General features: G+C 37.0%; 1 protein-coding gene across 2 annotated transcripts in view; it reads left to right on the top strand.

Annotated features, from left to right (window-relative positions):
* Window positions 1-972: 972 nt before the first annotated feature.
* Window positions 973-27,092, top strand: part of LOC136771802 (protein Wnt-7b) — a 52,593-nt gene continuing 26,473 nt past the window's right edge. Inside the window, exons 1-2 of one of the 2 annotated variants that reach the window (XM_066724331.1) lie at window positions 973-1,496; window positions 14,627-14,853. In XM_066724331.1, the coding sequence (XP_066580428.1) occupies window positions 1,426-1,496; window positions 14,627-14,853 (298 nt within the window). In that variant the 5' untranslated portion in view covers window positions 973-1,425. Of the gene's footprint in view, window positions 1,497-4,548; window positions 4,864-14,626; window positions 14,854-27,092 lie in introns of those variants that run through there. The other variant, XM_066724330.1, reaches the window with a different exon arrangement.

The following is a 27,092-nucleotide window of genomic DNA, read 5'->3' as shown; positions in this document are numbered from 1 at the left end:
CATCCGATCAACAGGTACTGTATTTTCTGTTCAGCACAACGCCTCACTTTGTATATCCTTCGTCATGATTACATTAAAAGAACCCCTAGACAAAGAATAAGACTATACATACTAAGTACATATAACCCAATTTTTAATTTCAATTACATATTCAGGGTAGGTATTTATTTCTGACTCCAACCCATATTAAACACAATGGTGTTTCATGTCTGGTCTTTCCAGTCTATCATTTGATGCAGTGCCTTACAAATGCTTCTCAATAATTCAAGAAATTGTATATATTTAGTATACTTAAACAAATACTAAAGGAGTAGTAAACGCACTGTTCTTATATAATTTTGCACCTATATAAAACAGGAACGTATAGGTGGACAGCTATCCAAGTTTGGACACATCTGCAGTCTATTGAGGGGTCTGTTTTCACACTATTTTCCTGCACTGGCTGTCCAACCTGTGGGCCTTCAGGACACACAGTAACACCCTATCAACCGTCATAATATCGAGTGGATTGGAAATCCCCATCTAATTTCCACAAAAATCCAAGTCATCTTCTGGCCCTAGCGTTGCTCTGTGTGATTTGAAGGATCACTGTAACTGTTGCATAGGTAGCAATCACCTTAGCAAGGTAAGATGGTAGCTAGCAAGTGCACAACCTTCCTAGGATACCTATGGATTCATATGCATGTACATGTATGACATATATTAGTTATAGTAGATACAACATCGGTTTAGCTGCACAAAATGTGAATTGGCCTTGATGGACATTTATATCCAGCACCTTTCCATATTACTTAACATCTACAAATAACGCATTTTCTAAAAAGAAATATAAGTATGTATATGACACAAACACATGGTTGATGGCCTTTGTTCACTGAGTTCTCAAACAATCACACGTGTTTCACAGAGGCACATAGCCCGACCCATCTCCTCAATGCCCTTGATTCAGCAGAGAGGCGTGGAGAGTTTTATATTACCTGCAGAATACCTGGAGCTACATGGCAAGAACTTAAGATGTCGTCAAAGCAGCACGATCGCAGTGGAGATGTCAGGGGGATTCCTAAACACCTCTTCCGTGTCAAAGGGGCTGGTTTTGAAGCGTGGGGGGGAGTTTTACCTGGGGGACATTAGCACAGGCAAGCTATTTTTGAAAGGAAAGAGTGACATACATGCTTGAAGTGATCCGACCTCATTCCTCGCTCCTGCTGCCTTTCGTTTTGCACTGTGCCACCGCGGCGGCGCACCTGAAAGCGCACTGGCTCTCCAGCACAGCATGGATTTAAAAGGATCGGCGCTTCTCCACGCTGCTTGGCAAACCTGGGCCGGTGTGTGTCTCTGGAAAGGCTGAAAGATCTGTCAAGTATGCCCGTCGTGAACTTTGGCAAGTTTGTTTGGTGAATGGCTGGTGCTCGCCGCTGCTAGATCATGCACAAACCCTTCCGACAGTGGATCTTCTTCGTGTTCTTGTGTTTCGGGATCATCTATCTAAAACTGGGGTGAGTGTTCATGATCAAGCAATGCCGTACGAAAGCGACTCAACACGATTAGGTCTATAACGTGGAGTAACCTCTTTCTCTCCAGTGATCCACAAAGTATAACAGCTGAACAGATGTTATGGGATTGACATATTGATTAGATATGAGATTGTATTTAATAGGCAACAGATTGTGCTGGTTCGGCCCATGATCTGCTTAATATGAGATGCTATCCATCAGGTCCTGTTGAACTTGAACTTGATCGTCACTGACGCAGCGTGAGTGTGTGGCACACAACGAAATATTGTGAACAGGGTTGTGCACAACTTTAAATCAGTTTTCACTGCCGGAGGGGTGCGGGGCTTCATTTATCAGGCGGCATTTGACCTCTTTGTCATTGTGCATGCTTCCTCTGGATTGCATTGTAACCTCGTTGCCAGACTCCTGCTTACCTGCACACAGGGTGCCCTTATTAACAGCAGGCTGGGTTGCATTTCCACATTCCTGAGCTCACGCCGAGTCCTTACCTGTCCTGCAAAGCTTCAGCTGGATTCTTGCACCCCCGAGGGGCATTGTTTTAGTATCTTAAACGAGTTTTCTTCCGACAAAATCAATCGGATTTATTTTTGTCGACAAAGCTAAAAAAAAAAAAAAAAGAGAACAATTGATAGATGTTTCTGATTTGTAGTTGGAGAACAGAACACCCCTCTGGTGGAAACTGCCGTGGATGCAGCCACTGTTCACAGGGCTGTACATTTTCAGTAAAGTTGTACAATCATCAGTCAGTTTCAGAATAAACAGGTTCCTGTAAGTCAGAAGCACAAATAATGAATTCACTTCTCTGATGTGCGCAATTCGCTGTATTTGAATACAAATGCGCTATGTGTTGTGCCATTTCAAAGTATCACGTTTTAAATGCGCAATTAGTGTTAGGAGTTTAATTTTAACAACATGGGGTGAAGTGGTCATTTAATATGAACATGCTAGAAAGACCTTAGGGTAGTTATAGGGAACATTTTAAAAAGTCCGTCTTTTTCTGGGTCATGTATAATTACAATATATGCGCAATCTGCACCTTTGCAATCATATTGCGCACTATATATTGTGCATCAAGTAAGTGTTTTTGCACCAGGGTGCCGTGGCACATTTGTGTACCATCATGCATGCACAGATGTCCCACTGAACTTTTGGAGAAAAAGTCACACGTTAGAAAACTAATCTAATTAATAACCATGTCTCATCTATGAAGAATACATACGTTTCTACCAGAATCAAATGAGTCTGTGCATCAAGACAAGCTGTCTTTTCTCCCTGGAAGTATAATTTGATCTTCAAGTTCATAAAAGGTGAGAGTGTGCAGGTTGGTGGGCATGGTGGTGATGGTGGTGGTGGGGGGGGGGGGTGCCTTGCGCTTTAAAGGGTTGGGAAACACTGTCTTATGTAGGCTAGGCTATTTTGAGTGTTAAATATTTCACCATGTTTCCACGCGTGTTACTGAACAACCACCAGCATGTACACTATTAATTTAAATGTCAGTTTAGTTTTCTGCATATGAAAGCTTGAAACACTGCGCACAAACAGGCCTAGGCGAAAAAAAGGCCCTTCATGTTTTATCATGTCTATTAAAAATGGAAACTTTAATAATAATGTAAACTAATGCAACCAGAACCCTGTGGTTTAAACTTCACTTCTAATTGTAAAGCATTATAGAAATAAGTAGTATGAGTTAAAAAAAGAAAGAAACATGCGTCTCTCGAGTGTTTAACACTACATGGGCCACATCTTGAATAGAACTATTAAAATAAGACCACAATTGTGTCCGATTGGTTAAAATAAATGCGTATCTCGTTTGCGACTAATTCAACTAAACGTCGCATCTGCAAAGAACTAATGCTGGTGGAGCTGCTTTCTGCACCTGCAACAGTTTCACAAAATATCAGCCTTGATTTATTTGTTGTATTTGTTGTATTTGTTGCAGTACGTTTTCTGGATTGAATCAGTGTTGAACTAATTTAAAACGTATATATTTGTATATCTGATCATTAAGAAGAGTTTAATTATCAATATTTAATCATAGTTATAATATCAGTTAATAACATTACTAACAGACATTGGAAAGTGATCCAAATTCATAAAGCATTTTTCACAAATATGTTTCACACACAACTTCTTAATGTCACAAAATGATTAGGCCTATAATATTATACAATACAACTTGTTCTTTCGGTAGCCTACTAGCTTCTCATGTCGGTGATGTTTGTCACCACAAATCAATCAACTAATCAAACCAAGTGGTGTGTAAATAGCAGTGATATAGCCTGCCCTATCAAGTCTAACAAGTTTGAGGACGTCTTTGTATGTGTGTATGTATGTATTTAAATTACACTATTGTATTATATCCTCATTAATCACAACGTCAGGCGTGTGGAATTGGGTTTGGGGGAAAACAAAAACGTGTAAAGAAAAGGTAGCGCATTATCACGAGTAAATATCGTGACATCTGAAGTGCCAAATAAATATTACCAAAGAAAAAAAAAAGGGGGGGGGGTGCGATCGAGGTGGATTTGGGCTATACAATTAATTTAAAACTTTTAAGGATGATAATACCCGAAGCGATATCACAATAGCAGGCATGCATGCAGACATCTGTGTTTTATTTTTATATATGCTATATTATATGATCGTTACTATCTGATGCGTACTGACATTACATTTGAATTCAGAAATGTCAAAACCAAGTTTGCAAGCAGCCTGCACACACATACACACACACACACACACGCACATCTAATAAGCCTTTAACTTATGAATGAACGCTACATTGCATCAATGGAAAACCTGCCTGTTTCGCTGCGGTGTTTGTTTGCCCAGCGCTGGCTTTTGATTCATGAATGGGAGATGGTCGTATCGGGAATAGATCGGTGTCACCCTATTGTCCCGTTGTGCTGCATAAGTGGGCGGATTGCTGTGCCTGTCTGCCCAATGGCAGCCCCGACTCATGAGAGCAGAGAAAGGCACTTTCTGCCATCCAAAATCCCTTAAACCAGCATCATTCCGGGTCGAGAATCACACTCTGGAGCAGCTTCTCCCGCGGAGAGATGACAGACTCAATCTGCGAGTCCGCCGCACACACACCGCGCCGGGAGCCGGGAGCGCCGTAGCGCCAACACGCAGCCGACACCGCAGACACGCCGCCGCGTCCAGCCCGGGGAACAGCGCTGCTCTGGGCGAGGGGACCAACGTGCGACCCGCTTACGGAATTACTGGACTCAATCAGAGAGCTGTGCTAGCTGGTCCATGCCATCATGATCCTCTTTTCCTCCCGCAGTGTACTGCTGTCAGTGTATTACCCGCAGATCTTTCTCATCCTCACCAGTGGTAGCTACCTGTAAGTTTACCCACTTCACTTTCTTCCCCCCAGCGTTTCACTGGATACAGTGATAAGTGATGTAGTGATGATAATGCTACTGTGTTCAGCAATGTATTATTTATGTATGTATGGGTGTAGGTGTGATTGCATGTATGTGTGTATGTATGTATTGAGTGTAAAGACGCACAGGTTGATGGAAACACCAATATCAGAAAACTGAATCTATTTCTCAGTAAACATATCCGTAAAATGAAGACCACACTATTATTATTACTATTTTAATTACTACTACTACTACTACTACTACTACTACTACTACTATTATTATTATTATTATTATTATTATTATTAGTAGTAGTAGTAGTAGTAGTAGTAGTAGTAGTAGTAGTAGCAGTAGTAGTAGCAGTCTTGTATGGTAGTGTGATAACTTATTATAATAAATGCATGTCACTGGTCTGTGTGTGGAGGTGGTCACTACAGAGGCTTGTTCACAGTGGGACGGGCTGCTCTGTTCACCTGTCTCACTGCAGCTCCTTCAGTCACTGCGCCGCACTTCGGACACTATTGTCTTTACATAACGTTGATGTGTAATAATAAAGGTGATATTATTAAATAATAATAATAATAATAATAATAATAATAATAATAATAATAATGCATGTGTAAAAAAAGTTTGAAAATAGAACACACAAAACAATCATATTTTGTGTAGGTTGTAAAACATAGAACTAACATATCTAATACGTCTGTTTAACAGACTCTTCTGCATGACATTAAGCAGCATTTATTTTTCCGATAAAATAGTCTAAAAATTGGTATACGGCGCTATAATAACAACTGAACGAGGTTTCTTTTGGCCACACGAAACGGCAGAGACGTCCAAGATAAACTATATATATATATATATATATATATATATATATATATATATATATATATATATATATATGTGTGTGTGTGTGTGTGTGTGTGTGTGTGTGTGTGTGTGTATGTATAACAGATTCCTCAGTTTAATAAGCGTGGATGTCGCTATATTGGCATGTCCCTGCAATGCTGCAAAGGCTACCTGTCAGGGCCTGCGAAAGGGAATTACTGTTTATTCATTACATCACTGTGCACTTCCATGCTGCTTTAAGGTTATAATTTAAAACCACATCTGGAAAAGTGGTAGTAAAATATTGGTCACTGACATGCTGCGTTTGATTGACACTCTTGCGCTTAATTGCGTCGTTATAATTGCATTAAAAGCTCCTGGTTCCTTCTCTGGAGAAAGTTTTATTTTCGCATTTAAAATAATTACGGAACCATACATTTTATCTTTGTGCTTAGACCCCAGACTTGATACTAAAATAGATGTGGTTTATGGTTACAGTTAAAAAGTGGGCATGACTATGTTTAGCTTTGGTTTGTACATTAGAAACTACATACCATTGTTTGTTTTTATAATTTAAACCTGCTTTATTCGGCTTACAGCGAATTTGATATATTTTGGGGAAGGGGGGTAGTTTAAAACGTGCGTGGAATATAAAAAGGAAAGGATGTGGTTCCTTGTTTCTTTAGCATGTCCTTTACTTTCCACGTATATTTCTCAATGTTTTTCCTTTTCACTTGTACTCATACTGGAGTTTTTGGGGACTGACGTGTTTTGCTGTGTGCGTCTCGTATCATTGTATATTAGAGATTATTATCACATTTAAAATTAAGCTAAACAATAACGGTGATCAGTGCATTGTCATACCACATCTTTCATTAAGGACGCTAGTAAAAAGTAAGACACCATATGAGTAGACATTTAGGCTTCTTAGATTATTAATCTTATTTTAAATTGACTCTAACTATTACCACTACTACTACTACTACAACTACTTAGTTCTGGAAAATTCAGTTGTAGTTAATGGGGGCATGAATGTAATTTGAAGGCTGTGTTCACTGTGTACCTTCAGTTGCATGACCCCTGCTGGTTAAGTTTACTTGAGTTTACTTGTAGGTCAGTGCAAAACGTTAGTCTAGGAGCCTTTTCCTTCCAACTGAGCTCTTAATTGCTTAATTGAGCCCTTCATTGAACTACTAGTTGAACTGAAGGTTCAATTATGCAATTAAGAGCTCAGTTGCAAAGAAAACCAGCAGGGCAGGTGCTGCTCCAGGACCGGTTTGGGAACCACTGGTTTAGGGAGTGAACTGTGAAGTAAGTCTTATACAGCAGGTTTCACTAACCTTAATAAATAGTTTGTGAAACTAGTCCCTTTGTCTCTGTAAATTACCAATAGCTTTTTGTTTATATTTAAATTGTGAATTTAGATTTTTGTTTATTTATAAATTAGCATATGCACAAGTCTCTAAACCTCGGCACCTCTCCTGCACTTCGTGGTGCCAGGCAGGTTCTATACATTTCCAATGTACAGTCGAGCTTTCCTGAATGTGCCTGTTGAAGTACCCAGTGAAGTAGATTAGCCTATATCTATATACATGTACTGTTTTATATATTATATAACTTCCTTTACATCCTCCTAACACTTACAGTATCGTTTTAGACTATACATAAGTGCAGGCCTACTTATACTAAATTTGTGATCTTCGTGTTTGCAGGGAAAAACATAGCTATATATTAATTTGTTTTGTAAATATGCTAGTATAGTTTTATTCAGCAGGGAGATTTGTCCTAAAGAAACACAATTTTAAAATCTGTTTCCACCGATTCGAGTTTAGTATTTTTCAGTGACAAAATCATGTTTAATTTACAATTATACACAACATACTAGTAGAGGTGAACATGCACAAATAACATTATGAATATTTGTTGGCTCTAGGATCAACAGAATATCATGTCCTTTGATTGACGTTTTTTTAAATAATTTATGCTGGTTCTACTTACGCTTTGTATTCAACATTTTATCTGTCAAAATTGAATTCTATGAGGAAAGGAGGTCGAATTCTGTGTTTTCTTGCATTTGATCATAACATTACTTATGCATTTGAATATTTAAATCAGGGATATTACACAATGAAAACCTGATACATTTTCATTATCTTCGTCATCTTATCATTAGCAGTAGTAGCACTAAAACAACACATTTTAAAATGGTACACAGTCTTACTGCCACTTAAGATTCTATAATATTGTATCAGTACTGTTTGTATTATATAGGCCTACTGGTTCAATGTGTGTTTTACTAACTTTAAAAAATAATGTATATACTTAATACTGTTATACTGAATTAAAATATTGCATTTCTAAAGGGATGATTTGCTACTGATAGCCACAGAGCAGTGGAAACCTTTGACTTGCACTCTGGCAATAAGGTGACAGTCAGATGTGAATTTCCATCTAATGGGTTGATAACATACTGATCGGCTGGTTCAATCAACTATGAAATCTAAACTTATCTACAGGCTGAATTGGTCAACATTATTGACAAAAACATTCAACTTTAAATACAGACATGCGTAACATTCCAAATCCAAACTATGAAAGTTTGATGGGGTACCAATAATTGACTTGACAGCGCTATTGGGACCAGAATTGTGGGTACCCTGTATTCCCTGGATTCCAAATTTGTGCTCCATGAAAACATACTGATTGACTGAATTACTAACTAGACCTATCTTATTGCCATTGACAGTTAAGAACTTAAGCTCACAGTATACTTATCTAAGCTAACCACCCTGGGAACATTTATTTTACACGTTTAATTAAAGGAGAACAAACTTATAGCAGTAAAGGATTTACACTTGTTATCTTAAGCACTGAGGCACACATACCAAAAGCCATGCTACTGTGGGATCAGCTTAGCAGCAGATGATACAGTTTGTTCCCAGACACATTAGCCAAACACATGTCTTCCGTTCATTTTCTCACAGTTTTAATACACTGGTTCAATAGATCAAGAAAATAGAAAAGATAACAGTTCAATACAATTTAAAATTATACAGTACAAGATTGAAAATGTGTGATCTCCTGCTTAAACTATGTAATGAAATGATTAGCCATGTAATGTAGGTAAAAATCTAAATTTTGCATTAAAACGGAGGAGTTATACAATTGCAATAATGACAATGTACTTTCTATATTTAAGAAAACTGCAAAAGCAATTATCATGGACAGCACATATTTAAACTCTTAGTTAAAGCTTCCGTCCTTGAATTATTTTACAGTATGCAATTTGTTTTAGCATCCCCCCTGTATTTTTTCAATTATTATACACATTTAAAGCAAATACGTATCCTTTTCAAACTCTGTCCATGATTCACAGTGATTTCCATTGAAGAGCTATCATTTTGATGTACTATTTTGAAAAAAGTTATACTTTACCAGTATAGAATAAGATGTTGCCAAATAAATGATCAGGGTTCATACACTGTAACATATTGTATACTTCATTCATGCATTCATTTTCTCTAGAAGGAGATTGTTTTATGTCCATTGTTGTCATGCATGTTTTTAGTATTTTTGTACTGTTTTCCCCCGTGAACTGCTGTTCCAGATTTTGACAAACTCTCCAGGCTGTTGGGCTAGGGTTTTCATCTTGAACAATTCCTGTTGCTGCTTTTGCAGATATTAGATACGGTCTCCCAGAGGGATCTGGGTATACCAGTTTGTTAGTGCTGCCCAGTAAGTTACCTGGCTTTACTTCTAGCAATACCAAATGTTTATTCTAACACTGTAAAACTGCTGTCTTGTTTTTGTGATTATATAGCGTCATTTTGAGCTTTGTATTCTAATCTTTAGAGTATTAAAATCAATTATATATTTTTGTTCCACAAAATAAGCTTAGGAAAGAAAATATTGTTTTCATTGTGAACCTGCGAACCATTAATTGGCTTTGACTGCCTACCAATTAAATCATCATTGATTGTAGAGGTCAACAATGCATTGTGAGAATCATTTCTCTTGGTGCACTTTTATAGAGTAGGGTTGTTGAAATGTCAGATACAATGTTTTCTAGTTTTACTGATGTGTGGGTGTTTTGTTCTTTTTATCTTTAATATAAGAATCTAATCTTGACATTCATTACACTATACAAGTAAACTTTACTTCCATTAGTGATGGAACAGTGAAAATTATTACTACGAACAACTGGAAGAACAGGGACTAGATGGTCCAGGGTGGCATTTTTAAATGATGGGACTGCTTGTGCACTTCACTTGTCAAATGCAGGACCACCTTCTCTTGAAAATGCGAGGTTAATCCCTGTCACGTCTCCTCGCACCTCAATGTTGGTGTTAAAGATTATCGCTTAGTATAATTAGAATATTCAGAAGAAACAGGCTTGTTTCCATAATGTATAAGACATTAACTGTTTTTTTTCGTGTATTGATTGATTTATACCATATTTTTTGTTATTGGAAATACAGACTCTACATAGGAATGACTTTTAAATATGTAATAGAGCTTCTGAGTGTTGTGGAGAAGTTCTGCCTTGGTGATATTCTTGACTATTTCAAATATGTTGTGTCTTTATATGTCATATTTATTAAACTTTCTGTTGCGTTGAATCGAAACCTGTCTTTCATACTGAAGTAGGCACGTTTCACATGTATATGTTATAGCTCTAATATAAGTTAACAAAAGTAAACCTAATGTTTCTTTTGTATTATTATTGTATACCATCAGGTCTTTGTTGTTCATTTTATAATAAACTTATAGGTAATACTTTATATTATGATATGATTAATAAATGACTGGTAAATAGTTTATAAAACAGTTAAGAACCATTCATAATTGCATTTATAACTGATCAATAAACTTTCATAAGCAATGATTTATAATTTATTATAAAGGTTTGAAACAAAATTGTCTTGGCAGCTCCCAAAACACTGTTTAAATTTTGATTTAAAATATATTGTAAGAGCAATATGCCACAGTTTGTTTCATACATTATCATTATCACACTTGATTTGCTGGTATTCAATTAACAGCAATTTTGAAACAGAGAAAAGTTTTTGTATTGAATATAATTATTTGATGTTGCTGTCATTGCTGTTACAGATTTTTCTATTGTTTGGAGAGGTCCAGGTATATTTAAGGAAACTATTAATTATTATGATTATTTCCCCTGAATTCTATATTCCTGTTTTTGCAATTAAGCCCACTTAATTTTCAGTCAGGTATATATTTTATGCTATCATAACAGGGAAATCAGTCATATAAAAGTCACTCTGAATATACATAACTGCTTGTTTAAGCTCTTTACTAAGTAAACAGTCTTTCAATGCATGCAATTGTTCAACTTTCAAACTTGTTGTGAAACTAGATAATTCAGATACTGACAAGAATGATGTTCTTTCGCTGTTGTAGGAACCATATTACTAGCTTAATTGACAGGATATGTGGCTGGTTGGGTTTCAGCTTCTAATTTATGATATAGATACTGTTGATGCTTTCTAGTGGAGCATTGACGCAGCACGGAGCATCATTCATTAAAGTCAACATGTTACATATTAACATGCTTTGTGCTTTAGGTGAACTGCTGTCAGGGAAAAAAGAGAACTGAATCAAAGCATGCATGGTAATGAACACATTAAGCAGCATAATGATGCCAATAGAAAAAACTAAACTAAAAATAATAGCAAGAACAACAATAGGAAAAAAATGTTAATGAATGCCAAGTGACATAATTTGAAGAACATAATGCCTTTACTAAGTGGATACACTCTAGCTGTAAATGTGCATATCTTTATATAATTATACCACCCCCAAAGGGACAGGGTTGCCAGGAAATTGAAATCTTTATTACCTAATGTAGTTGCCACTTTGAGAGTTTCTCCTCTAGAAGGACACAGTTCTTTAAACCAGGTGGTCAGAGAAGCAGCAGTCTCAAGGCCACACAAATTGTATACAATCGTATGTATTAACTGATAATCAATATAAATTAATTGGTGTGGTTGCAATGGGTTTCTTGTCCTATATAAAGCAAACAAGGATACTACAATAGGTTGCGTTCTTAGATTTTTCAAGCACATAATTTAGTATTGCTCTATTTTTAAATAATAATGCTGAATTACATAGGACACTTAAACAAATGGAAATACACCCTTGTGTACTCTACAGGCTTGTGAAATAATCTGCAACTGTTCTATATTGATGACCACCCTGGAAAGAACATGATTTCTTAAGGGTACATACTACTACTACTACTACTACTACTACTATTAATATTATTGTTATGTATTAATTAATTTATTTATTTTCTCTACATTTAATGCTTTTTATGTGACTCTAGTACCATTGGAAAGCATTAATTTAGTCAGGGAAGCAACTTGAAACAAATGTAAGAGAACAAACAACAACAAAAAACTAAAACCAAAAAACAGACATGGGTTAGATCAAGATGATTGAATTAAAATACTTAATGGAGCCATAAAATAAGAAACATCAAAAGTCTCATTGTAAAAAAGTTTATAGGCCTTATAGAAACTGAGTAAATCAACTCCATAAAGCAAGATGTTGGGTATTTGTTTGTTTGTTATAAGATTGCAAGTGGTTTTGGTTACAAAACCAAATCAATATGGACTTCATATTAAACCCCATCTGTTCTCCACTACTACAGACCTAGAAATCCTACAGCTATCATCTTTGTACTGATACAAGTCACACAAACACAATTTAGTATAAAGAAATAAATTATGTTTGGTTACATTTGAAATTGCATTACATCTTTAACCCTATTTTTTCCTAATGATAGCTTGGATAACAGATATGAATCTAAACAGTGGGTATTGGGTAGTGGGTAAACAGATATAAACAGTGGGGGTTGAAATTGTTGGGAAATGTGGACACTTCAACAGTGGTGACATTTATTTGAGTGTGACACTGAGCTGATTTAAAAATCAGAAACCCTGTCTACAGAAATTGACCACTCTACATATCTAGTGGATATGCCTAGTAAGAAAAGCTTTGTTTTAGGTCATGCATCTCTTCCTGTGAGACATCAAATTAATAAATGACTACAGACTGCGTTATACATGTACAGCTTATTAAACATCAGTTTAATTTGATAGAAAAGGGATCATATTTTCTTTGTAGCACCCATTGTATTAATTTTCTAAATATCTTGATTTTAGCTGAATTGGTTAAAGCAAGTGTCAGAAGAAGTGCGTTAAATGTGTTGTGGCAGTTGAAAGTGTTTGTGCCTGGGAAAGTTTGTTTTCTTGGCACGACAAACAACAAAACAAAAATCACAAATGCAGATGCTTCCTAATATGGTGCAGGCATTTCGAGATCATTTGCTAATTAGGTAGACCAATTTAAACCACAGTCTTTGGGTAATTAACCTGCCAATGTGAAATCAATATGCAGTTAATAAGATGCTAAATGTAGAAACTAAATCTGGAGTCAACATGAAATTAACTGCATGAAGCCCATTTACAGTTGTTCATGCATTATCTGGCTGGGCTGGGAAAAGTTGTGTTACTGGCACCGAATTAATATAGGCAACTTAATAAATGGGGAGCACCCTTGACTATTGCTTATTTGTCTGTTTCCTGAACTGATAAGGAGTACATCAGATCTCATAACGTGGGTGATTGCTTTTGGTGAATCGCGAAGAAGAGTTTCAGCATCATTCTTTGTGCGACAGTGTGTCTAGGTCGATGAACCATTGTATATTCAGTTTTTTTTGTGTGTCGCTATTCAACATGTGACTTTGGATTTCATGATCTGTATTATTGTATTCTGGAAAATAGTTAATTGAAAACAAAGAATGTGGCTTATGGCCGTTCCTAATTTTAATTAACTTTTGTGTTTATATTCGGGGAACATGGTTATGACTGTGATGATCTGTTCGAAGGGAATCTATCAGATGTTGCCGCCGCCGACTTTTTGCTCACAAGTCTCTCTGTCATTGACACACAATTGGCTTCTCCAGCTTGCCCTTCTTGTGGTAGAGTCCTCTGAGGCCTACTTCATACTTCAAAGCTGGCATCTGCTTTATGCCTTTTATGGGACTCTCTTACATGTTTGAAAGGCATTTATCTACATGGGTTGGAGTGGGTAAATGTACAAATGGAGAAATTTCACATTTGTTTAGTTTTAGTTCTTCTTCTTTGTTTTATTTTTTATTTTTAAGAAAAGCTTCCCAAAAGCATCATAACAATGTCAGTCCAAACCAAAGACCAAGATCACAGCTGCCTCTAGGGATCTGAAACAGCAGCCTTTCTTCACATAGAGCATCAAAAGATAGATTAGCCTTAAATCTTGGAAACAAGCAATTTATAGATTTCCTTCTTTGTCTGCAATGAGGGGTAAAGACCGCTCTAACACAATTTTGAATAGTTTACAGAAGGCAGAAACATTGAGAGAAGATTTATCAACATTTTTTTTTCGGTGGGAGTACCATGCAAAGTCATATGTGTGGGCATTGCATTCCTTTAATGAATTATGATGTGACTCTTGGAAAGAAAGCGAACTGTGTTTAAATTAAAGATGCAATCAACTATATATCAGCTATATCATATATACTTACTTACATCTCAGTTTCATCCTAGTTTGTTTACATATCCCATTTCTGTGGTGAATTCAGACCATTTGTTAATGACTATTTGCATGATCTGAAAAAATGTAAATGAGTCTCTCCGAAAAAGTATTAAGGTTTATTTTCTAATTATTGGGCCAGTCACAGTTATGAATTACTCCTTTTTCGGGACCATATAGCATATATCTCTCAGAAAATAACTGAGACAATTAAGTGGCGACTGTGTTAAAAGTTTAATTAAATAAACATGGGAATTAATCTATTCTGCCACCATTTTCAATGCCTTGTCCATTTGTTTCTTTCCGGTCTAGAGCCCTGTCTTCGGTGGTAGCTTTGGGTGCAAACATCATCTGCAATAAGATACCCGGGCTGGCCCCTCGGCAACGGGCAATATGCCAGAGTCGGCCCGACGCCATCATCGTCATTGGAGAGGGAGCACAGCTGGGCATCAATGAGTGTCAGTACCAGTTTCGCTATGGCCGGTGGAACTGTTCTGCGCTGGGCGAGAAAACAGTGTTCGGGCAGGAACTTCGAGTAGGTGAGTGGCTGGGGATTCTTATGAGACTAAGAGTGTGTTCAAGGTGTATCAGTCAATGGAAACCAAAAGATTTTCATTTCCAGCCAGCGTTTCAAGCTCATTATAGTGTCCTCTGGTTTACTGTACAGTTGGGGTTCTCAAATACTTATTTAAACTAGTTATTATACTAGTTAGATGTTAAGCACACACACAAACACATGTATATAAATTCATTATCATCAACTTTTATCCATCCACAACTGGATGAAGGACTATTTTTTATCTCTTGGGATACATTCTATAGCTTCTGTTGTCCATTTGTTTTTTCTTCTTGCAATATCTGCCCCATTGCTTTTTAATATTTTCACTCATATTGTCACATACTTTTGTTTGTTTTTTAATTAATGTATGTGTTTTCAAGGATGCTTCTTTGTCTGATTTCCAGTTGCAGTATCAAGTTTGCATTTAGTGATCAGGTTTCAGAGCCATTGGTAGTATGCATTGATCAATACTTGTCTCTTCAGGCAGATGGTAAAATTTTATTCCAATAGTGTGCCATTTCCTTCAAATATACTCCATCCAAGTTTTACTCTTCTTTGGATTTCTTTCATAAGATCTCCACCTGTGTTGATTTGCTGTCCAAGGCAGAAATAATTGTGACTTTTCAATTATATTTTAAAACACAGTTTTTGAACATGACTTTGGTCAAGCTAATTTTGAGTCCTGTTTTCTTACTTGCACCTGAGCATTCTTGAATTTGAAGCTACAGGTCTTCAGGCACAAACATGTCACCTGCAAATCGAAGGTTGTTCATGTAAGTTCTATTTATCTTGCTTCCTTTTTCTTCCCAGTCCAAAGTCTTGAACACTTCTTCAGGTGTTGCCATGAAGAGTTTTGTAGAGATTGTGTCTCGTTGATGTGCTCCGTTGCAGATTTTAATATTGTCAGAGTCTTGGTGGAGTTGGATTGTTGATATGGCATCGTTATAGATATATTTAATGAGATTCATGTATGTTTCTTAGAGCCCTGATGACTGAGTGTTTATACATGTATGCCTGTATGGTACTCAAGAAGGTCCATCTTAAATACTCTTTGAAGTATGCAAAAAACAGGAGATTATGTAGTCATGTGGCAAAAAGTTGTGTGACTGAACTGGAACATTTAGGCCTCAATGCAAACCCAACACAGAACAAGGAACACCATCCCTACTGTGAAGCATGGTGGTGCAGCCTCATGTTTATGGGGATGTTTCTCATTGGCAGGGACTGGGGCACTTGTCAGGATAAGAAGGGGAAAAAGGAAAGTACAGAAAAGTCCTTGAGGAGAACCGGCTGCACTCTGCAAAAAAGCTGAAACTGAAACACAAAGCACACAGTCAAAACTACACTGGATCGTCTAAGGGAAATGCCCTTGAGTGGTCCAATCAGAGCCCCGATCTAAATCCAATCGAAAATTGGTAGCACAACGTGTCCATCAGTAGTGCCTAAGGAACTTGACAGAGCTTAAACAGATTTGTACAGAAGAATAGTCAAATATTGCCAAATCTCGGTGTGCAAATGTGTTAGAGACCGATCCTAACAGACTCACAGCTGTAATTTCTTCCACAAAGTGTTAACTTAGGGTGCTGGAGACTTATCCAACTTCATATTTCAGTTTGTATTTTTACTGTATATTTTTTTTACACAATAAAAACTTTTTCCCCTTAACAATGTGGAGTATGGTGTGTAGTTAAGTGGAAAAAGTGTCATATAAATGCATGAAACTCTGAGGCACTGACACAACAAAATGTGAAAAACGTTCAGGGGGGTGTAGACTTTCTATAGGCACTGTATGTTTAGTTCAAACAAGCACTTTTTGTATTTGTATATATATCACTGTTTTAGGGATTTTAGTAGTTGATTTTAAAGGATAGTTTGAATTAAGGTGTGCTATTTATAACATCATTTCCAGTTTCCAGAATTTTCTGAAAATACAGTTTTCAGAGGAGGAAAAAACACTTCTTGCTGCTGCAAAAATATAATTTGATGATCTTACTGCAGTTAAAAGAATGCCTGAAAGAGCTAATCAGACCAGAGCTATGCCATGGCTACTCATAAATCCTAATTCTAATTGAAATAAAATGGCTGAAAAATGATACTGCAAAATACGGGTCAGCTAATCTTATTATATCAAACATAATGTTGTCAAACAAAAAATAGAAAGAAACATCTGTTGCTGATCTCCTAACATTAGTTATGTCCATGCCTGGTGCGTATACGAATATAGTTCAAATAAGTTGTAGGCAGAGGAAAGTGATATCATTTCATGTAAATTCTGGTTAATTATTTTCTATCATATGATTTAATATATGGTTCTAAAGAGTGTCTTTCATTTTGTAATGGTCTGCGGTTGTTGTTTTTTTCTTCTTCTTAAGTGTGGGTTGTCCATGTGTTTTAATTCAGTGGGTTTGCAAACAAGCACTATTTGTGCTTTTTCTGATTGCCTGATTATTGTATTCAGTTTTCAGTATGACATTTCACCGAATCACTTTTGGGTTTGTGATATTACTATTAAGAAGCCTAATACATATAATACAGCATATATATATATATATATATATATATATATATATATATATATATATATACACTCACCTAAAGGATTATTAGGAACACCTGTTCAATTTCTCATTAATGCAATTATCTAACCAACCAATCACATGGCAGTTGCTTCAATGCATTTAGGGGTGTGGTCCTGGTCAAGACAATCTCCTGAACTCCAAACTGAATGTCTGAATGGGAAAGAAAGGTTATTTAAGCAATTTTGAGTGTGGCATGGTTGTTGGTGCCAGACGGGCCGGTCTGAGTATTTCACAATCTGCTCAGTTACTGGGATTTTCACGCACAACCATTTCTAGGGTTTACAAAGAATGGTGTGAAAAGGGAAAAACATCCAGTATGCGGCAGTCCTGTGGGCGAAAATGCCTTGTTGATGCTAGAGGTCAGAGGAGAATGGGCCGACTGATTCAAGCTGATAGAAGAGCAACTTTGACTGAAATAACCACTCGTTACAACCGAGGTATGCAGCAAAGCATTTGTGAAGCCACAACACGTACAACCTTGAGGCGGATGGGCTACAACAGCAGAAGACCCCACCGGGTACCAATCATCTCCACTACAAATAGGAAAAAGAGGCTACAATTTGCACAAGCTCACCAAAATTGGACAGTTGAAGACTGGAAAAATGTTGCCTGGTCTGATGAGTCTCGATTTCTGTTGAGACATTCAGATGGTAGAGTCAGAATTTGGCGTAAACAGAATGAGAACATGGATCCATCATGCCTTGTTACCACTGTGCAGGCTGGTGGTGGTGGTGTAATGGTGTGGGGGATGTTTTCTTGGCACACTTTAGGCCCCTTAGTGCCAATTGGGCATCGTTTAAATGCCACGGCCTACCTGAGCATTGTTTCTGACCATGTCCATCCCTTTATGACCACCATGTACCCATCCTCTGATGGCTACTTCCAGCAGGATAATGCACCATGTCACAAAGGTTGAATCATTTCAAATTGGTTTCTTGAATATGACAATGAGTTCACTGTACTAAACTGGCCCCCACAGTCACCAGATCTCAACCCAATAGAGCATCTTTGGGATGTGGTGGAACGGGAGCTTCATGCCCTGGATGTGCATCCCACAAATCTCCATCAACTGCAAGATGCTATCCTATCAATATGTGCCAACATTTCTAAAGAATGCTTTCAGCACCTTGTTGAATCAATGCCACGTAGAATTAAGGCAGTTCTGAAGGCAAAAGGGGGTCAAACACAGTATTAGTATGGTGTTCCTAATAATCCTTTAGGTGAGTGTATATATATATATATATATATATATATATATATATATACATATATATAAAATCTTTGAGTATGATTTCAAACCATTTGAACTGCTTGATTTTGAGATTGAATTAGATGTAGTGTCTTTTGCTGCAAATCACAATGCAGAGACAGAGCATACTTCTTGTGAGATATTTAAATGCTGACTATCCTTCCTGAGTAAATATTCAGTTATGGTTTGATTGTTGTGATTCAGGAGTTCGGGGTTCATCCGCTTTATACTCACCTGTCTTGAAAACCCATTAATGGAAGTGTACACTTTGTCAAGTCACTATCACTGTGTATGCTTTATACAGTATACATAGTGTAATGCTTGATGCAGCTGCAAATGTAAACTAATAAAAAGCATGAGGAGTACCTGTTCAACTTGGACAATTTAGCCATGTGCAGTTTGGAACAAAGAAAGCCAGTTACGAAATTTGGTGACTTGGAGTACATATGTGTGTTTTCATACAAGATGCACAGCAGTGATGAATGAGCAGGGCTGATGTCATCTCCGGCTGAAGAGGCAGTTTCCAGAGAGCCCATAGGCTCTGTATGTACTGCCAAATGAAAATGACAGGCCTGATAAAAGGTGTGTAAGTCAACAAGTTCATTGAAAGCCAGTTGAGTGTAAAGGTTCCTGGACAGGCACATACTTGATCTGGAACCAGAGACACACACTCACTCACAGCTCTGATATATTGGCTTTGAACTAAGGAGAGTTCACCCCTGCAGGGAGGAACACAAACGTGTGCAGAAAGGCTTCAAGACTATAGATCCACTACCAATACAAGTCATGAATAAGTGTGACATTTTAGAGACAAGAACAGCACCTTAGCATGGCCTATTTAGCCTCATTGCCTGTTTCCTTTATTAAATGTGAATCAGCTACACAACAAACAAGGAACTAACAGCAACAGCAAAAGTTTTGATTTAAGAAACCCTTCATTAGCAGCAACAATTAAATCAGTGTTCCAAAAAGTTTACGACAATAACTTTTGTTGTAGTTACTTCTTATATTTAAGATATTTTCCTTCTTTTTGGATTGTAAATTTATCTTTTATGCATCAGGTTTAAGACTATTTGAAGTTGCACACATCAGGATATTCAGTTGAAATTAGTTACATACTGAAATATGGGGATTGTTACTCTACATAGGAGAGAAAATCTCCCTTTTTCCCTGATAAAGAATACCACAGTATGCCAATTACATTACATTTCATTGGGAATCAAAACACAAAAGGAGATTCTTGCATCCATTGTACACTCAAACAGCAAATACTGTATTAAGAAGCAGAATTTGGAAATAATTACAATGATAATGACAAAGATTACAATGTATTTTTTAAACAGGAAATAAATACCACAATTCACCAGTAAGTCAGCACATTGGAAGCCGATGGCTCAAGGCCACATATACACTCATTCATGTACAATTTTCATTGACAAAGAGTGTGGGAAAGAGACTCCAGGGAAATGATAAGAAGGGGGACGCGAAAGGAGATGTGTCTTTGCAAATAGGGAGCGCTCAACTCAGAGGGATGCAGTATAGAACGACCAACATTCGATGCCAGACTCCAGCTAATATGAATACACTGGGATGGCACTGATTGGGGGACACGGGGGACATTTTACACATGTTCTAGGGCTGTACTGGGATTAAGTGGCTATCCCCCATAACATGGAAAACAACAATACCCCAAATCTTGGACCTGACACATTAAATTAGGCAGAAATTAAAAAATTATACAGCTGGGAGAATTGTACCAAGACATCGGAAGCCTGATATCGTTCCTGCAAATACAGAGTGACAGAAAGCCCTTGTCGAATGTGGTATGTGGTTGAGAATGGGTAGAATAGAAAATATGACTGATGCATGCTGCAATCAAACACATTGAGATAGAAGATGAATACCAAAAGACAGCTGTTAACAGTGTGTAGGGCCACCCTTGGCATGAATACTGCTGTAGACTTTTGAATGATGTCTGGAGGAATACTGTGCCAGATTCTAGTACAGAGAAAAAGAGCACTGTGCTGTATCTGTCCAGGTTAGCAATTCTAAATCATGCCATTGGTGTTGACTTGGATTGAGGCCAGAACTGTGACACCTTTCCAATATTGTTCTCCTTTAACCATCATATAGCTGCAGCAGCCCAGGCCAGGAACCATTGTAGCTTGCGGTTTGTCTCTTTCAGTTTGGGAATACCAACTATTAAATGTCCTAAAAAGAGTTCTGGATAATTTAATCTGCATGGAAGCAAGTTTTCATTGAATGGAAAACAAATGACAAAACATAACAGCAAGAGAATATCCCGAATCATGATTAAGATCCGAGTTAACAGGGATTTTATGTTACACTAAAGCTCCAGATTAGATTAGATCTCGTATCAAATCATAGCAATGAAGATACATTTGAGTTTGCCAGACAGCATTCCCTTAAGATGAGGTGACTGGCATTGTTAGCAGGCAGTGTTTGGATGGATTGTGTTTTATAATGTATTCATTAATTTTTTTATGTGTCTTCTCACTATTTGTGCATCACACTGACACAAAATGAGGTCGAAGATGTTGGGGTATATTGATCAGAACTGACTCAGACAAGCAGTATTTTATTGGAATTTTTAATAGAGTAAAAACCACAGCATAAATTGATCAAATCAACATTGATTCTGATGGTTTTGACAGAGTTCCCATAAACATTGTGGTAGGGATTCTGCACAACATGCTTCTCTTTAACGTTCATCAGTTGTGACATGTCATTTACTGGGGATTGGCAATTGACAGAGGGCCTTGTTGGCAGAAGCTACACCTACAACATGAGGTTAATTGTTTGTATTAAAAAGAAGGCTTGACAAAAAAACGATATGGAGCTCCTGTGGTTTAAGCTGATTTTGTTAATCTACTCATATTGCAAAGCTCTGTTTTGGTTTTTCTTCTGTCTTAAAAGTCTGCCTTGAATTGAACAGCAGTATTTCAGTGTCAGATACTACAGTCTTTGTACTATTTATCACCATTAGCCAGTACTTCGAGGTGGGAATTCTCACAGGCTCCTGTTTGCCTTGGATAGTGAAGTTGTAGTAGCTCTGAAGTTGTGGTTCAGAGCAGCTCCTGAAATAACATTGTATGTGTAGCCGTTGTCGAGGAGATGCAGAGAAATTAGAGATGCACATCGAGGAGACACAGAGATGGTATTTTTACTTCATTCTGCAGGTCCTCTCTCACCTGGCTTTATCATGCTCTGTTTTCACTGGCGGCTGCAGCTGGACGTCCATTAAGAATTGGGCGTTTCCACTGATGTCTACATCAACCACAGACGTATTTCCCGCTCGTCTTGTTATCTGTTACCAGAAGAGGCTAACCACTTTATTTTCTGTCCGTGCTTTTCAAAAAGGAAACGCAGTAATTTCCCACAATCCCTTTGGGACCTCTTAGACATTGGCCGGGTTTACAAAAAGTTCTGAAACGGGGGGCTGGGGTGTGTTCGGCGGATTGTGGTGGCCCTGGCCTGGCCTCTCGGGCAGTGGAAACAAGGCATTAGTTAATATAAATGATGCTTTGAGTAACTGTAAGCTTTCTATGTGAATAGTTTAATACCTACAATGTATAGCTTTTATCCAGGCTGTTTAAACCAATATTGGTGACACTAGAAAAAGGTGTGTTAAAAATGGTTGGCTTTTCTTTGGGTTTTATATTGGAAGGCACTTCAAATTCATATTGGAAACTAATCAAGAAAAGTTAAATCAAGTCTAAAGTACAGTTTTAAAAAACAGTGTTATTCTAATGAAGTACATCAGTATCCCTTCAAAAGTGTTGATGTGTCTCAAATCAGCATCCACTGTTTTCTGAGGACTATGCGCAAAAGTGTTTAATAACTTTCACAATAACCTTCTTGGATGTTTAGTGTGTTTGCAGATCTAAAAAATAATAAATGCGGTGGTTAAAGAAATATCATTGAAAGTAATCCAATATAGTCTCATTTTGGAAATTGGGCAGAACTTGACGATGTCTGGAAAATGTCTCTGCAATCCTGGCCAAAATATCAGGGAGGAGGGGCTGTCCATTGAGAGGTTATCCAAGGACATGAAGAAGCACCTGATGACAGTAGGATATATCATACTGCCCCAAACCATCTTACAACCTCCACCTTATCCCAACAGGGCTGGTAACTTCAGAATGAGCTACGGCACCATCCATTGATAGTGCTCGAACAGGCTCAAATTCCTTGAGGTGAAAAGTTCTCTCACGTCTCTTGTATTTTCCCCTTAACAGACCTTATGGAATAAATACACAACGCCACGTTTTGTATTGGTCTACACAAGCATGAAGGTGATCGCCCTATCAAGTTGTGGAGACTAAAGGCCTGTGACTAAGCGCATCTGGTTTTCCGTACATGGACTGAGAACACAGCTGAACAATAAACTATTGCTTATTTTGGAAGTTTTTGGACATGGTGGTAATACCCCAGGGACATACATATTCAGAGATGTCTGCAAATAAAATGAAAGATATCTGTTAGACAGGATAGTTATTGATAGATGAGCTGCAGTATGCATCTGAGAGAAAGAAGTATTCAGGTCAAGAGAGAGTGTCACAACAGCATTTACACAATTGCCCCTTGGTATAATGACAAGAAATGTATTGCTCACTATTGTATGCTTTAACATTTGCATTTTAGTCAGATTGAGGGAGATTATTTGAAAGGCTGTAGCAATTGCCTAAATGCATTGCACAGTTCCTTATTTTTAGGAAAGTAGGAAATGGTAACAACAGATACGTATTGCTTGATTTTAGTGTATTTATTTTATTGTTGAATAAAGTGTATGTCCAACTTAAGCGCTACAGCCTCATCCCGAACTAATATGCATGCTATAAAAATAAAATAAAGTCACAGGATCCCAATTATAAAAATATTGGAAGGTTTTCTTCGTTCCTCAGTTTTTTTTTTGTTTTTTTTTTTAACTTGTGGTGAAATTAAATCCTGAAACTGAACATAAATTAAACAGTTTTGTAGGATCTGAATCTAATTACAAATTATTATCCTCAGTAACTGAATGATATATTTGAACACTGTAATAAAGCATAACATACCAGATACTCTGCTGTAGAGAATTAAACACATGTGGTTTAATTTATGCATTTCATTGTGCTATTTTTTTTTCTTCCAAGTGCACTAACTTAAAGGAAATGCACTTCGAAATATTAATTCTATCCAGCTGTGCTTTAAAAAAATATATTTTTTAACATTGTTTTTGTGTTGACATTTTCCTTAAGAGTATGTGTTATAAAAAGACAATTCTCTCTTGAATGTGGAAAGGCATGCAGGCAGTTTCAAGTAAGGACAAATACAGGATCGTTTGAATATGACTTTTTGCATTGTTTCTCAAAAAGTATATATTGTAAGAGCCCTATACGTTTTGAAGCAAAAAACCCAGTCAAAACTATAGAAAATCACCATTGTCAAACACAGGGGATGTTGGTATAAACAGGAGAGCCCTAGCACTGCTATTCCATCTTTTGTCTTCTTCAGTTTTTCCATTTGAGTCGGTGAAGGAATACAACAATTGAAAATGCAATGGAAGTTAAGTCACACAATGGAATGAATTGGAATGGCCACAATTACTCAACACCCCACCACCATCCCCATATGAAGTATTACCTATTGTCATGGATACTTTCGGTCATAATGTATTACTTTGACCTATGAGTAAGTCCATAGAATAATAGAAAACATTCCCCCGAAAATGGAAGTGTATGTTAACCTGAGTGTCTAAACTGATTGGACTGTGGCTATCCAATGAGGAGTTTCTCTAGCAGCCTGGAAATAGTGACACACCAGACACAGACATAATAATAATAAAAATAATAATTCGAAATGGCCGAACATATCTTGGACTGCGCTAAACGACGTCTTGGTTTTATGGCAAACTGTCATTTAGAGATATCTTGAATTGAATTTGTGATATCTCAAATTAACTCTATTTGAAGATATCTCAAATTCAATTCAAGGTATCTCACATTGACTTCCTATGCTGTTTGAGATATCTGAAATAAACATTTTAGGATACCTCAAAATGACTTCCTGTGAAAATTCTGTATGTTTTGTATGGACTTCCTGTCTATTTTAAGATATCTGAAATAGAACAGGAAGTCAATTTGAGATATCTTGAAATGCATTGAGATATCTCATTTAAACCTCCAATTTGAGATATCTTGAAATGGAGCATTAAACGAGATATTTCAAATCGAATTTTTAGATTCAAATTTAATGTAAGATATCTCAAATTGACTTCCTGTCCTATTTCAGCATTTTCACAGGAAGTCATTTTGAGATATCCTAAAATGACTTCCTGTTTTATTTGAGACATCTCAAATTTAATTTGAGCTATCTGAAATTCAAGTTGAGATATCCTGAAATGGATTTAGTTTGAGATATCTGCAATTCAGATTTGAGATATCTCTAAATGACAATTTGGCTTGCCATATGGTTTACAATAGTTTTCTAAAATGAAAAACAGAATTAAAAACAAAAAGAAAAATACTGGACCAAATTATATTTCTGGTGCCAAGTATGCCGGCTGTTACTTCACAGCACAACAAAACAAACACACACAAACACACACACACACAAATGCTGGAATGTTCATGGCAACTAACTCTCCTCATGCTCTTCCCTAAGATACATGGCCATTTAAATATCCCCTTCTGAATGTGACTGTGAAATTGCATGAGTGCGGCTGGGTTCTCTTCCAAAGCATCTTGAGAGAAACAGTGATGACATTTTCATGTAAATGCCACCAATATCTTCTCTTGGAATCTAAGCCTCTGTGTCTGTGCATCACATTTCTTGTCAGATACTGCTTTATCCTGATTTTATTTTCCCCTCACGGGCCCATTCAGCCAAGCGGGTGTTGAAGACTATAAGTGATTTATGGTTGAATTGTATAACTGCCTTAATAGTCTTGTGACAACGAAAGACTTGAAACAAAGATTATGCAACACGACACATTTTGGAATCTAGCTGAGGTCAATTTACCTCAAGGGCAATTTGTGTCTTTAAAACTGTCCCATTTCCAAAACCAGGAGGCTGCAGAAATATTCTCTGACATTATTTCCAGGGGTGAAATGCTTAAAATGTGCCATATTTTTCAGTTTCCCACGCTCAAAATTAATACTGTTTACTCCTAGGCCACATTGCCTGTTTATGATCAGATGAGCATTAAGGTCACTATCACATATGTGCAATATTTTGTATTTCAAATGATTTATGTTGTGCACCTTAGTTTGATAGCAAAATAAATAAATAAATACATACATGTGAAATGATATATGGGCAGTGTATATGGTTCCAGGCCACGAGTTAAAAGCTTGAGTGGTTTATGAAGTGGCCCAGAAGACCATAATTCAACAGCCCATAGCTTACTGTTTTATAGTACAAAGGCTGAAAAAAAAGATCAAATATGTTGTTTAAGATGTCTATTGTGAGGGCTCTATTGAACAGTGTGTTAGTCTGCCTCTATAGTCACATTAAGTCTCTGTCTTTCTTTTTTCAATCCAAGACTATGTGGTTCTCCACTGTTATAAAATCACACTGCATCTTAGATTATACCCTCAGGGAGAAGCTTGAAACCTGCAGATGCAAACACTGGTGAGAAGAAAGCAATTTATGAGTTAGTTGTGCATCTCTATACTCCTGTCAGGATGCCGGGGCTCAGTTTGTATGTTGGTGAAAGACAAGATATCTCAACAGTGATTACAGGTCCATCTGAGCAGCGCAATTCCGATCAAAATCTCTTTATAACAGCCTTTACAGATATAGAAGCTCTCAAAGCACATGTTACAGTTTCCTTTGAAAAGCAAGGAATCTAACAAACAACAATTGAGGGAAATCTTGGGTTGGTTTATATTCCAATTTCATATTTTGGTCCTCTGACATATGCTTCACATCACTTAGATTATAATGTGCTGTGTTTATTTGAAGCCTCCTTTATTTATTTTGATTTTTGTTGTGTTAAAGTAGTTTGTATCATTCCCTTTTATTGTTTTTTTTGTTGCTGCCGTTGTTGTGGTTGTGGTTTGTTTCTTGGGGGAGCACCAGAGGGATCCGGATATATATATAAACGATTAACTGGAGTTTGTTTGTCTCAAGTACAGTGTAAAACGAAAAAAATAAAAAATCTGCAGTGTTTTCAGAGCAGTTTCTCGTGGGAATACTGTACTTCTGTATTGTTTAAAAGTGGCTTATATTTGGTCTACTGGAAACACGTTTAATTGGTATTAAATTACATTAAAAATAAAAAGGTGTGTTTTGGAAGAGCTTTGTTAATTTCAAGAACTGGGAAAAGTATATATTAAAACTCACATTCATTGTATTTTTGTATTGTACTGCTCTTTTTATGTATCA

Source organism: Amia ocellicauda, chromosome 15, assembly GCF_036373705.1.
Source record: "Amia ocellicauda isolate fAmiCal2 chromosome 15, fAmiCal2.hap1, whole genome shotgun sequence".
NCBI lineage: Eukaryota > Metazoa > Chordata > Actinopteri > Amiiformes > Amiidae > Amia > Amia ocellicauda.
Note: the sequence above shows the minus strand (reverse complement) of the source record. Positions and strands in the feature narration are given on the sequence as shown.